Here is a 14,457-nt window from a genome sequence, read left to right on the forward strand (position 1 = left end):
TATGCTGTCTAGGTTGGTCATAACTTTCCTTCCAAGAAGTAAGCGTCTTTTAATTTCATGGCTGCAGTCACCATCTGCAGTGATTTTGGAGCCCAGAAAAGTAAAGTCAGCCACTGTTTCCACTGTTTCCCCATCTATTTCCCATGAAGTGATGGGACCAGATGCCATGATCTTCGTTTTCTGAATGTTGAGCTTTAAGCCAACTTTTTCACTCTCCTCTTTCACTTTCATCAAGAGGCTCTTTAGTTCTTCACTTTCTGCCATAAGGGTGGTGTCATCTGCATATCTGAGGTTATTGATATTTCTCCCGGCAATCTTGATTCCAGCTTGTGCTTCTTCCTGCCCAGCGTTTCTCATGATGTACTCTGCATATAAGTTAAATAAGTAGGGTGTAGGTAAAGAGTATAATGCTTTTAACAGGTAGGATTTAGAAAGCATTCATAAAATGGAATGAAAATAATTTTGTTCAAAAATGGTAACTGCATGTAAACTTCTGTTTCTAGGGTACTATATATTTCCAAAGATTAAAGGAAACTCAGTCTTTAGATCTAGGTTTATTTTAAAATTAAGTTCGATGTAAATGTCCTTGATTTTTAGATTGAAGAGCATTTTAATGTTATTAGAGAGTGTACTTAGCCTTGATTAATAATGGACTGATGATCCTTTAATAACAAGAATAAGTTCTGATTAATTTTCTTTAATGTACAATTAAAACTATTCATTTTAACATTATTATTATATTTAAGTTTTTCTAAAAACTGTATTCTCTCAAGTAGGTAAAACTTTTCATTATAATTTCTTTCAATTATCAAATCTGTCCTTCAAAAATACCATAAAAAGCATCAAATTTCATCTCAACTCATTAAATTGTGGCAAATATTAATTCCTTGAATAAAAATAGATGAAAGAAGATTTATTAGGATCTAGAACTTATCTTCTAATACTTCCAATTAATTTTTTTTTACTTTTGTTGAAAGGAAACTGATGATCCAATATTTCATCATTGTATCTCTAGTGCCTGACTCAGAAAGGGCATCATCACCAGCTGTTTTTGGAATTAATGGTTGATAGCTTCAGGAATGATTTGTGAATCTATTTTTGATAGTTGTCATTGCTCCCTGCAACCAGTTTTCATGGATAACCTACACAGAGGGCTCATTTTCATATTTGTAAAATGGGGATAATAAAATAGTACCTACCTCATAGGATTGTTGTGTCATGTCAGTAATGCATGCACGTGCAGCTCCTTAAATAGTGTCTGATGGAAAAAGCATTCACTCAGTGGTTGTTGTTGGCATTTTAACTATAAAATATTAACTCATATGCCAGACATTTACTGTAATGCCTACAATCTTAACAAAGATTGTTTCTAACCTTCAGAGTTTGCAGTATTATCACCACCTTATGGGACAGGGCTTCGTTCTCAGAGATTTGCCAAGGCCACATAGCTGGAGAATGACAGAGCCCTGGTTTCAGTCAGTTACATTGGACCCCAAAGCCCTTGGTTTCTTACAGTTTGAAGCTCCTTCTTTGCTTTGAAAACCAAACTTTAGAAGTCAAGTTAACACACCTAGTATATTTCGCTGTTAGGTGTATATGACAAAGTGGCTGTAGAAAATGTCTTCAGGGTTTGCACAAGTGGGAGATTTTGTGGGGTTAATAATGAAAATTAATTATGGGAATTATGGGAATGACTGGAGGAGAAGCTAAATGCTGGTTGATAGTAGGCAAGTGAATGTGTGAAGGGGGAGAGCCAGCAGGAGAACCAATATTCCTGCTGGTTAAGGAGTGGTGAGATGAGCTTGCAGATAGAAGAGAGATTAGTTGAAGATATGAAAGTAGCTGTGGTACCTGCCCCCCCCACCCCCACACAGAACAGTTCTGTGCTCCTGAACCTCCCAGGGATGTTTCCTTCCTGCAGCCCAGGGTCTGGCCCTAGGTTCCTTTAGGATGTCTAAGACCTTGTCTAGGCAGTGAGCTCAGGGGACCTGGGCTTTGTTTTCTGTCTCCTCCAACCTCTTTCCAACACCTCATCCCATCGAAGTCACCTCAATAAATAATACCTTACTGTTTAATTTGTGGCTTGACCTGTGAGTAGTTTTGTTTTGTTTTTTTTTTTAATATGCATTTTATTTTATTTATTTATTGTTTTTCTTATTGTTCCTCCCCATACCATCCCTCTGGGTCGTCCCAGTGCACCAGCCCCAAGCATCCAGCATCGTGCATTGAACCTGGACTGGCATCTCGTTTCATACATGACATTTCACATGTTTCAATGCCATTCTCCCAAATCTTCCCACCCTCTCCCTCTCCCACAGAGTCCATAAGCCTGTTCTATACATCAGTGTCTCTTTTGCTGTCTCGTATACAGGGTTATCGTTACCATCTTTCTAAATTCCATATATATGCGTTAGTATACTGTATTGATGTTTTTCCTTCTGGCTTACTTCACTCTGTATAATAGGCTCCAGTTTCATCCACCTCATTAGAACTGATTCAAATGTATTCTTTTTAATGGCTGAGTAATACTCCATTGTGTATATGTACCACAGCTTTCTTATCCATTCATCTGCTGATGGACATCTAGGTTGCTTCCATGTCCTGGCTATTATAAACAGTGCTGCAGTGAACATTGGGGTACACGTGTCTCTTTCCCTTCTGGTTTCCTCAGTGTGTATGCCCAGCAGTGGGATTGCTGGATCATAAGGCAGTTCTATTTCCAGTTTTTTAAGGAATCTCCACACTGTTGTCCATAGTGGCTGTACTAGTTTGCATTCCCACCAACAGTGTAAGAGGGTTCCCTTTTCTCCACACCCTCTCCAGCATTTATTATTTGTAGACTTTTGGGTCGCAGCCATTCTGACTGGTGTGAAATGATATCTCATAGTGGTTTTGATTTGCATTTCTCTGATAATGAGTGATGTTGAGCATCTTTTCATGTGTTTGTTAGCCATCTGTATGTCTTCTTTGGAGAAATGTCTATTTAGTTCTTTGGCCCATTTTTTGATTGGGTCATTTATTTTTCTGGAGTTGAGCTGTAGGAGTTGCTTGTATATTTTTGAGATTAGTTGTTTGTCGGTTGCTTCATTTGCTATTATTTTCTCCCATTCTGAAGGCTGTCTTTTCACCTTGCTAATAGTTTCCTTTGATGTGCAGAAGCTTTTAAGTTTAATTAGGTCCCATTTGTTTATTTTTGCTTTTATTTCCAATATTCTGGGAGGTGGGTCATAGAGGATCCTGCTGTGATGTATGTCAGAGAGTGTTTTGCCTATGTTCTCCTCTAGGAGTTTTATAGTTTCTGGTCTTACATTGAGATCTTTAATCCATTTTGAGTTTATTTTTGTATATGGTGTTAGAAAGTGTTCTAGTTTCATTCTTTTACAAGTGGTTGACCAGATTTCCCAGCACCACTTGTTAAAGAGATTGTCTTTAATCCACTGTATATTCTTGCCTCCTTTGTCAAAGATAAGGTGTCCATATGTGCGTGGATTTATCTCTGGGCTTTCTTTTTTTTTTTTTTCTTAATTAAAAAAATTTCAGGTATACACGTGCTCCCCATCCTGAACCCTCCTCCCTCCCCCGTCCCCATACCATCCCCCTGGGCCATCCCAGCGCACCAGCCCCAAGCATCCAGCATCGTGCGCTGAACCTGGACTGGCATCTCGTTTCATACATGACATTTCACATGTTTCAATGCCATTCTCCCAAATCTTCCCACCCTCTCCCTCTCGCACAGAGTCCATAAGACTGATCTATACATCAGTGTCTCTTTTGCTGTCTCGTATACAGGGTTATCGTTACCATCTTTCTAAATTCCATATATATGCGTTAGTATACTGTATTGATGTTTTTCCTTCTGGCTTACTTCACTCTGTATAATAGGCTCCAGTTTCATCCACCTCATTAGAACTGATTCAAATGTATTCTTTTTAATGGCTGAGTAATACTCCATTGTGTATATGTACCACAGCTTTCTTTATCCATTCATCTGCTGATGGACATCTAGGTTGCTTCCATGTCCTGGCTATTATAAACAGTGCTGCGATGAACATTGGGGTACATGTGTCTCTTTCCCTTCTGGTTTCCTCAGTGTGTATGCCCAGCAGTGGGATTGCTGGATCATAAGGCAGTTCTATTTCCAGTTTTTTAAGGAATCTCCACACTGTTCTCCATAGTGGCTGTACTAGTTTGCATTCCCACCAACAGTGTAAGAGGGTTCCCTTTTCTCCACACCCTCTCCAGCATTTATTATTTGTAGACTTTTGGGTCGCAGCCATTCTGACTGGTGTGAAATGGTACCTCATAGTGGTTTTGATTTGCATTTCTCTGATAATGAGTGATGTTGAGCATCTTTTCATGTGTTTGTTAGCCATCTGTATGTCTTCTTTGGAGAAATGTCTATTTAGTTCTTTGGCCCATTTTTTGATTGGGTCATTTATTTTTCTGGAGTTGAGCTGTAGGAGTTGCTTGTATATTTTTGAGATTAGTTGTTTGTCGGTTGCTTCATTTGCTATTATTTTCTCCCATTCTGAAGGCTGTCTTTTCACCTTGCTAATAGTTTCCTTTGATGTGCAGAAGCTTTTAAGTTTAATTAGGTCCCATTTGTTTATTTTTGCTTTTATTTCCAATATTCTAGGAGGTGGGTCATAGAGGATCCTGCTGTGATGTATGTCAGAGAGTGTTTTGCCTATGTTCTCCTCTAGGAGTTTTATGGTTTCTGGTCTTATGTTGAGATCTTTAATCCATTTTGAGTTTATTTTTGTATATGGTGTTAGAAAGTGTTCTAGTTTCATTCTTTTACAAGTGGTTGACCAGATTTCCCAGCACCACTTGTTAAAGAGATTGTCTTTAATCCACTGTATATTCTTGCCTACTTTGTCAAAGATAAGGTGTCCATATGTGTGTGGATTTATCTCTGGGCTTTCTATTTTGTTCCATTGATCTATATTTCTGTCTTTGTGCCAGTACCATACTGTCTTGATAACTGTGGCTTTGTAGTAGAGCCTGAAGTCAGGTAGGTTGATTCCTCCAGTTCCATTTTTCTTTCTCAAGATCGCTTTGACTATTCGAGGTTTTTTGTATTTCCATACAAATTGTGAAATTATTTGTTCTAGCTCTGTGAAGAATACTGTTGGTAGCTTGATAGGGATTGCATTGAATCTATAAATTGCTTTGGGTAGTATACTCATTTTCACTATATTGATTCTTCCAATCCATGAACATGGTATATTTCTCCATCTATTAGTGTCCTCTTTGATTTCTTTCACCAGTGTTTTATAGTTTTCTATATATAGGTCTTTAGTTTCTTTAGGTAGATATATTCCTAAGTATTTTATTATTTCCGTTGCAATGGTGAATGGAATTGTTTCCTTAATTTCTCTTTCTGTTTTCTCATTATTAGTGTATAGGAATGCAAGGGATTTCTGTGTGTTGATTTTATATCCTGCAACTTTACTATAATCATTAATTAGTTCTAGTAATTTTCTGGTGGAGTCTTTAGGGTTTTCTATGTAGAGGATCATGTCATCTGCAAATAGTGAGAGTTTTACTTCTTCTTTTCCAATTTGGATTCCTTTTATTTCTTTTTCTGCTCTGATTGCTGTGGCCAAAACTTAGTTTTGGAAGCATCCTTCTGGGAGCTGAGCTTCAGAGCTCAACAAGGGAGCAGTTTCTGGGCCTACCCCAACAACCTGTTACTTTGGACAAACAAACAGATGGACAAATGGAGCACTCTGAAAGTTTCTGTAAGCTTGAAATAAACTGTATTTTTCTTTAAAAAAAAATTATGGGAATTCCCAAAATTAATTAATAATGAAATCAAGGAAGACTTGCAGTCCGGCTCCTTCTCTAGAAGTTCTACACTGATCCACCTTAGAGCCGGAGACCTTCCAGGAGAAAGTAGGGGAGTGAGAGCGGTCCCAGCACCACTGCCTTACCTCTCAGGTTATAGAACCAGGAGGGTTTCCCCATGTTCTCCTATGTACTTCTGGTTCTTCTGTTACTGTGCTTACTTGATTCTGCCCTATATCATTGATAGCTTTTTCTATCCTCTTCCCCAAGTTCCTTGAAGACTAGCATTACTTAATTTTATATGAACACCAAGAGTATAACCAATAGTCTGTCTCAGGCTCACCACAATCTTTGTCTTGTCTCATTTTTGCTTGACTTGCTTTGGCTTGAAATTGGCTTGCCTCATTTTCTCTCTTGTTGAAAGAGCTTAATGCATAATTGAAGATTTTCAGTTCAGTTCAGTTCAGTCACTCAGTCCGTCCGACTCTGCAACCCCTTGAACTGCAGCACACCAGGCCTCCCTGTCCATCACCAACTCCCGGAGTTCACTCAAACTCATGTCCATTGAGTTGGTGATGCCATCCAACCATCTCATCCTCTGTCGTCCCCATCTCCTCCTGCCTTCAATCTTTCCCAGCATCAGGGTCTTTTCCAATGAGTCAGTTCTTCACGTCAGGTGACCAAAGTATTGGAGTTTCAGCTTCAGCATCAGTCCTTCCAATGAACATCCAGGACTGATTTCCTTTAGGATTGACTGGTTGGATCTCCTTGCAGTCCAAGGGACTCTCAAGAGTCTTCTCCAACACCAAAGTTCAAAAGTATCAATTCTTCAGTGCTCAGCTTTCTTTATAGTCCAGCTCTCACATCCATACATGATCACTGGAAAAACCATAGCTTTGACTAGACGGACATTTGTTGGCAAAAGTAATGCCTCTGCTTTTTAATATGCTGTCTAGGTTGTTCATAACTTTTTTCCAAAGTGCAAGTGTCTTTTAATTTTGTGGCTACAGTCACCATCTGCAGTGATTTTGGAGCCCAAGAAGATAAAGTCTGTCATTGTTTCCACCATTTCCCCATCTATTTGCCATGAAGTGATGGGACCAGATGCTATTATCGTAGTTTTCTGAATGTTGAGTTTTACGCCAATTTTTTCACTTTCCTCTTATTTTCATCAAGAGGCTCTTTAGTTCCTCTTCACTTTCTGCCATAAGGGTGGTGTCATCTGCATATCTGAGGTTATTGATATTTCTCCTGGCAGTCTTGATTCCAGCTTGTGCTTCCTCCAGTCCAGCATTTCTCATGATGTTCTCTGCCTGTAAGTTAAATAAGCATGGTGACAGTTAAATAAGCATGGTGACAATATACAGCTTTGACTGACTCCTTTCTGTATTTGGAACCAGTCTTTTGGTCCATGTCCAGTTCTAACTGTAGCTTCTTGACCTGCATACAGGTTTCTCAAGAGGCAGGTAAGGTGGTCTGGTATTCCCATCTCTTTAAGAATTTTCCAGAGTTTGTTGTGGTCCACACAATTAAAGACTTCGGCACAGTCAATAAAGGAGAAGTAGATATTTTTCTGGAACTCTCTTGCTTTTTGGATGATCCAGCAGATGTTGGCAATTTGATCTCTGATTCCTCTGCCTTTTCTAAATCCAGCTTGTACATCTGGAAGTTAATGGTTCATGTACTGCTGAAGCCTGGCTTGGAGAATTTTGAGCATTATTTTACTAGCATGTGAGATGATTGCAATTGTGCGGTAGTTTGAGCATTCTTTGCTCAAGATTTTCTAATTTAACAAATAGGAACTACTGGCAGAAAGGGATTTTTTTCTATCAGCAGTCAATGTTTTCCATGACTGTAGTTGTTCGTTGTTGTTGAGTCACTGTGTTGTGTCTGACTCTTTTTTGACCCCATAAACTGGAGCTGATTTCCTTCTCCTGGGGATCTTCCCAACCCAGGGATCAAACCTGTGTCTCCTACATTGGCAGGTGTGTTCTTTACTACTGAGCCAGCAGGGAAGCCAATGACTGTAGTACTTACTCCCTTTCAGGGCCCCTCCCAGAGTCCCTCATTGCTCACTAGTGAAAACATGAACCACCCCTTCATTGATGTTCAGAGCTGTCCGTGGCCTGACTACCTTTCTAGCCCATCACTCTTCCTGTCCTTGTCTGGCCTGCACAGCAGCCAAGTCAGAAATCCATGTTAACTCAAACATGCCTTGAACCCCTATTACCTTTGCCTCAAATGCCTTTCTTCTTTATCTTTTATTAAGTATTAAATCCTATCCAATCTTCAGAACCCATTAGAAACACCATCTCCACAGCTAGAAGTCAGTGCTTTCTTCTCAGACCTTACAGCTTTCTCTCTCATGACATTTGTCACAATCTCACATGTTAATTACCTGTGAATGTGTCTCAGCTCTTCTATTTGATTTAAAGTTCACGCCTTAATACTGATATTAGCAAATAATCCTTACAGTAGTCCTGTGAGGAACTCACTTATTATCCATCTTTAGGATGACATTCGGGAACTAATATTTGTCAGGATTAAGAAAGTTGCCTGTGAACATGTCACATTCAGTGCTGGATCTGAACCACATTCAGTCTGTGTGGTTCTAGCCCCCGTGCTGCCTCCTCCTGCCGTCCGTGGTGCCCGACATGTAAGAGGTGTTTAGTAAGGATCGAAGTGAACTGCTCTTTGCAAACCCACTGACATTTAGTTCTGTCCCTTTAGATGCTCAGCAGGTGCTTGATGAGTATGTTGATGAAATCAAGACCTGCATATCACATTCCATCAAATTTTTTGAAGGCAGTTGGAGTATGAAACAAATATAGTATTTATTTTTATGTGCCATTAAGAAAGAAAAAGCTCTGCTAATTAAAATATGGTGTTAAATGATCTTATAACTTAACATTTTATGCTTGTTGAAAGATTTGTTTATACTTAGATTTAGAGCTACGAAGACATAAATTTGTACATCACTGTTTAAGATTCCTTTTTAAACATAAAATTGGTCATAATTCTGTGAAAAAAATGGAATTACAGTTATTCTTCCAGTGATAAATATTTACTTTCCTTTTATCAATTTATGCTGTTTCTGTATTTTTAATTTTTGTTTTGTAGTCTTTTTTTTTTCTAGAAATTATTTTTATTTAAAGCATAATTGCTTTATAGTATTGTATTGGTTTCTGGCAAACAACAACATGAATCAGCCATAGTGTAATCTTTTTGGGCTGGAATTATTTTGAATGGTAATGAAATTCAGTACATAGTATTAACATATTTCCCATAACTCAGTTGAAGGGATGGATACCTCTGATGTGCCTGTCACCTCCCAGTGTAGTTGTGACTGTAAGGTAATTATTTTCTTGGCATTGCTAAAACCCCAGTTCTCTTCTCCAATGTTGTATCTTCTCATTGTTTCATTGCCTGTCGTTCCTGTCACCAAAAATCAGTAGTTCTGATGAAACAATTAGTAGAAGATAGAAGCTAGAGGTTAAAATAAAACTTTGACATATCAACCTTTTTGTTTTCATGTTTACATTCTGTTATTCTCTAGTTGAAAGGGTTGGATGTATCTTTTTTGACTTAATGAAAACTTAAAAGGTAAATAAATCCCAGTGTTCTGGGTAAGAAAAGGTCGTATTAACTACGTTGCCTTGTGAATAAGATATACTTAATACTAAACCGTACCTTCCCCCTTTTTTATACAGATCGCGGTTGGGCTGCCAGATCTGTTTGACAAAGGCTATGGACAATATGACTGTTCGAGTACCTGATGCCGTGTCTGATGCCAGAGAGTCCATTGATATGGGCATGAACTCCTCAAAGATAGAATAAATAGGAATATTTTCACAACATTTTACCCTATTTTTATAATTATTATTTCTTAATGTAATTAAATGAGAACATGGATGAATGGATTTATCATTATGACTAGATTTACTAAATTCATCTGATACAACTGCTGAATTTTGTAGTTCTGAAAGTATGCCATTTTTATTTTGATTAAATTATAAAAACAAATATTAGAAAGTAGTTAGTATGAAAAACCTTATATATTTTACCTGTGATTGATCAGCAACATAAATCTTATGCCTACCTACCTATAAGTAAGTAGGTTAAAAAAGGGTGTCATTATCTCTCTTGGATGTGGGTGGAGGCAGAGATGTAAGGTGGCTTGTCTAGGGTCATACTGCTAATTAGAAGGTCAGTACTAGAACTGTACATGTTTAGATCGAAACTGGGGAAATTAGGGATCTCATTTAAAATCTGAGCACAGATAATAAAGCACTGTCAAAGATGTTTGGTCTCAATTCTGACTGAGGTGGAGGAGTAAACTAAAAATTAAATGTGTTTTTTTTTTTTTTTTAATCTTGATCAGAATGGTCTGTCTTTGTAATCTTTAAAAAGTAATGCTTATTTATAAATTTCTCCCTGTGACAGAATGGATATCTTACGGATTAGGTTTTCTCTGTCCTAAGAAGGGAACGAGGGGGCTACCATCCCCTCGGCCAGGACAGCCACGTGGTGTGCAGTGAGCATGCAGGCAGGGTCCTGGAGGACGGGGGGCTTGAGCCCTTCAGATCACCATCCATGCATGGCAGACATTTGTATTTTATCTTTATTGTGAATAAACTGATAAATGACAATAAAAGGGTATGAAGTATGCTCTTTAAAGTATAATGAAACAGTAACTATTTTGGACTAATGGGGAAGGGCAGAAAAAAATTAGTGCAAAGTGAATTGTAAAGTTGAGTTAGCTTCAAGTATATCTGTGCACTTTGAGCATTAGAAGCCAGGTGCTAGAATCATCTGAAAGCTTATGATTCCCTCATGTGACTGGCAAGTTGATGCTGGTGTCCGCTGGGGATCTAGCAGGACCCTCATGTACGTACGGTCCCTTCATGTAAGCCGGGTGTCCTTACAATGGGGTAGGTGGTTTCTGAGAGCCAGTGCCCTAAGAGGCGTATAAGCATTGCTAGGCAGAAGCTGAAAGTCATGGAGTATTGCTTTTGCTTGTTTGTTTCATTAGAAGTGAGACATCAAGTCTGACCCATCATTTGCATTGTGGGATTTCAGAGAATTTGCAGACAACATTTTTAAGCCATCACAGTAACCATTACTTTCAGATTAATTTACTAGCACTTCATTGCCTGTGAAGATTAGCCTTTTAATTAACAGTATTCTAAACTTTTTAAGAGGGCTAGGTTTTACTCTTGAATTGTGTTTCAAAAGATTCTTATGTCTCCTTTATTATGATGGTTCATTTGTTTTATTCTGACTCCTCGTAGTTTTCTTCTTGATGGTTTAAAGCCAGGAGAAGAAAGATAGGCTTCCTTGCAAAGCTGGGTAATTTTCAGTTTACATTTCTCTGTCATTTTGCCATCAAGAAATGCACCTTCCTTTGGCACAGTACTCTATAGAATTGTTGGTTACGTGCTAATACTAAATGTTGAATTTGGTTTTCACAGATAAAACCATCCTGTAATATGGAAATAATTCAGAACTGCTGAATTTAAGTGAACACTTCTAAGAATTTCCAAAACCTTTTGCTTAAGTTTCACTGTGAAAAATACTGTCAAACTTTTGTCTTAAAGGACAACTCTCCTCCTTTTTAAATAACTACTTCAGTATCACATGGTGGTCCATGTGGTTTTTGTGGTCATTAAGCAATAGAACAATTACATTTCACTTGGAAAAATGTTTTCTGAGGTAAATTTAGATTCAGTATATGTTTTCCTATTTCTTTTCTTCCTTTTTACAGCTCTTATAATTGCTTTTCCTTTATTTAAGCTACTTGAAATTTTGTGGTAAACCACATTTTGGGATCAGAATTTCTTTGATGACTTTCTTATTTGTAGGATAACATCACTATAAATAAAAAAAAACCCAAAATAATTGTATGCATATTCCTAAAAACAGCCTGTGAAAATTTATTCTGAGTGTAAACCATTCATAGATACTCAGAAATTACATATAAACTTTGTTTCTTGTTGGAAAAGTTTTGAAGAATAGAAGCATGATCTTTGTGAAGCAGCAACAGGATTCCTTTAATATATTAACACATCACATGATATCAAGTTACTTTTATCAGATTTTCTTCTGTTTCAAAGTTGCTAGAAACTGAAAAACTAGACAGCCAGCTGGCAGGAGGAAGACATGATCACCAGCAGACAGAAATAAATGTGGCTATGACAACAGAAACAGGAAGTTAAAAGATAATTTAAATCTACTCAAAGCAACTTGAGAAGTTGATGGGAAAGATCTTTACAGTGAGAGGTGTTACTTCTGCAAAAACTGTTAGTAATAAATCACCTGATCAATGTCTTATTCTTCTCTCCTTTTGAATCCCATTTGCTTATCTTATTATCTGGATGTATTATTGGTCATTTAATTTTTAGACTTGATAATAATATAAAATTAAGAAAAGCCATTGTGCCTTTCTGGCTCCCTCTGTCCCTTTGTCTGCTGGTCACTTCTGGGGTAAGGACTACGTTGTGTTCAGCTTTGCAGTCTCTGTTGTGGTATTTAGCCTACAGTAGCTATACAGTGGGAAGCCCTGGTGGCTCAGTGGTAAAGAATCTGCCTGCAGTACAGAAGCTGCAGATTCAATCCCTGGGTTGGGAAGACCCCCTGGAGAAAGAAATGGCAACCCACTGTAGTATTTCTCTGTGGGAATTCCCATGCACAGAGGAGTCTGGCAGGCTACAGTCCATTGCAGTCGCAAAAGTGTCAGATGTGACTCAGCGACTAAACAACAAGGTATACAGTACATAGGTGAATTAGTCAAAACCTGGCCTTACAAGGAGCGTGCTTCTGGTGCTTTGCTCGTCAGCAGTCACCTGTTACTGATGGGATTACATGAGCCCAGTACAGGCCTTATAGTGTGCCTGCATCCTAACTCCAACTTAACGGGAGTCAGATACATAGGAGTATTTTCTTGAGAGGTTAGATAATCTCCATTATATTTAAAAGGATGGTGTTCAACTTTAAGATTTTTTTTTTTAATTGAAGTATAGTTCATATACCATATTATGTAAGTTACAGGTGTACAGTGTAGTGATTCACAGTTTTTAAAGCATATAGTCATTTATAATTAAAATACTGGCTATATTCCCTGTGTTGTATCCTTGTAGCTTATATGTAACAGTTTGTACTGTTTAACCCCCAGCCTTATATTGTCCCCTCCTTCCCTCCGCTGGTAACCACTTTTGTTTTTTTATATCTGTACATGTTTCTTTTTTGTTATATTCACTAGTTTGTTGTGTTTTTTAGGTTCCACATATAAGTAATGTCATGCAGTGTTTAACTTATTTCACTTAGCATAATACTCTCCAAGTCCATCCATGTTGTTGTAAATGACAAAATTTGACTTAAATTGTTGCAGTATTTTTTGGATCTGTCTCCTAAAGCAAAGGAAACAAAGGCAAAAAATAAACTAATGGGACCTAATTAAACTTAAAAGCTTTTGCACAGCAGAGGAAAACATAGACAAAATGAAAACACAACCTACTGAATGAGAGAAAATATTTGTAAACGATATGACTGATAAGGGGTTAATATCCAAAACACACAAACATCCTTTACACATCATATCAAAAAAACAACCCAATTAAAAATGAGTGGAAGACCTGGGTAGACATTTTTCCAAGGAGGACATGCACATAGCCAACTGACACGTGAAAAGGTGCTCAACATTGTTAATTACCAGGGAAATGCAAATCAAAACTGCAGTGAGATATTACTTCACACCTATCAGAATGCTGATCATCAAGAACACAACAAATGTTTTCAAGGATGTGGAGAAAAGGGTACCCTTGTACACTGTTGGTGGGAATGTAAATTGATGCAGTCACTGGAAAACAGTATGGAGCGTTCTCAGAAAAGTAAAAGCAAAACTATCTTATGTTCCAGCAGCCCCACTCCTGGACATATACCTGGAAAAGATGAAAACTTAATTCAAAGAGATTCGTGTATCCCAATGTTCAGAACAGCATTATTTATAATAGCCAAAGTACGAAAGCAACCTAAATGCCCATGAACAAACGAATGGATAAGGAGATTTGTATATACACAATGGAATGCTACTCAGCCATGAGAAGAATGAGGGTTTTTTTTTTTTTTTTAACATTTTGGCTGAAACAGTTTTGAATGAGGTCAATGCAGATCCCTCTGCTGGTCTTAGATGTCAGTGGTTCCTGAAGTCTGAGTGCTGAGGTCCTATAAGTGATACATGGACTCCATTCTCTTGAGTCATGTGACACTGTTACCACCATGCCTGCAGATCAGTGATGCTTCATCTTAGAAGTGTCTGACATCCTGTAATTTTTTTCACCACAGCGCTTGGCATGCGTGACTTTCCCTGGCCAGGAATTGAACCTGTACCCCCTGCAGTGGAAGCACAGTCTTGACCACTGGACCTCCAGGAAAGCCTTGGCATCCTGTATTTATGGTAGCCTTCAGTGAGTTATCATTAGCATTGGGTTTTCCATCGGTTCTGATGAGCTTTCTTCAGGCCTGTGAAAAAGAATAGGAAGTCAGAATCTCCTCAAACCAAGCAAGCAAAGACATTAAAAAGAACTCAGTGGTTTTGTTTTAATATTCTTTTGTTGTTTAGTCAGTAAGTCATGTCAGACTCTTGTGACCCCATGGACTGTCCATGGGGTT

General features: G+C 38.1%; 1 protein-coding gene across 1 annotated transcript in view; it reads left to right on the plus strand.

Annotated features, from left to right (window-relative positions):
• FDX1 (ferredoxin 1) overlaps positions 1–10,156 on the plus strand; it is a 36,581-nt gene extending 26,425 nt beyond the window's left edge. Inside the window, exon 4 of the mRNA XM_061440240.1 lies at positions 9,501–10,156. Within this exon, the coding sequence (XP_061296224.1) occupies positions 9,501–9,627 (127 nt within the window). The 3' untranslated portion in view covers positions 9,628–10,156. The remainder of the gene's footprint in view (positions 1–9,500) is intronic.
• The last annotated feature ends 4,301 nt before the right edge of the window (positions 10,157–14,457 follow it).

Source organism: Bos javanicus, chromosome 15 (genome assembly GCF_032452875.1).
Source record: "Bos javanicus breed banteng chromosome 15, ARS-OSU_banteng_1.0, whole genome shotgun sequence".
NCBI classification, from domain to species: Eukaryota; Metazoa; Chordata; class Mammalia; order Artiodactyla; family Bovidae; genus Bos; species Bos javanicus.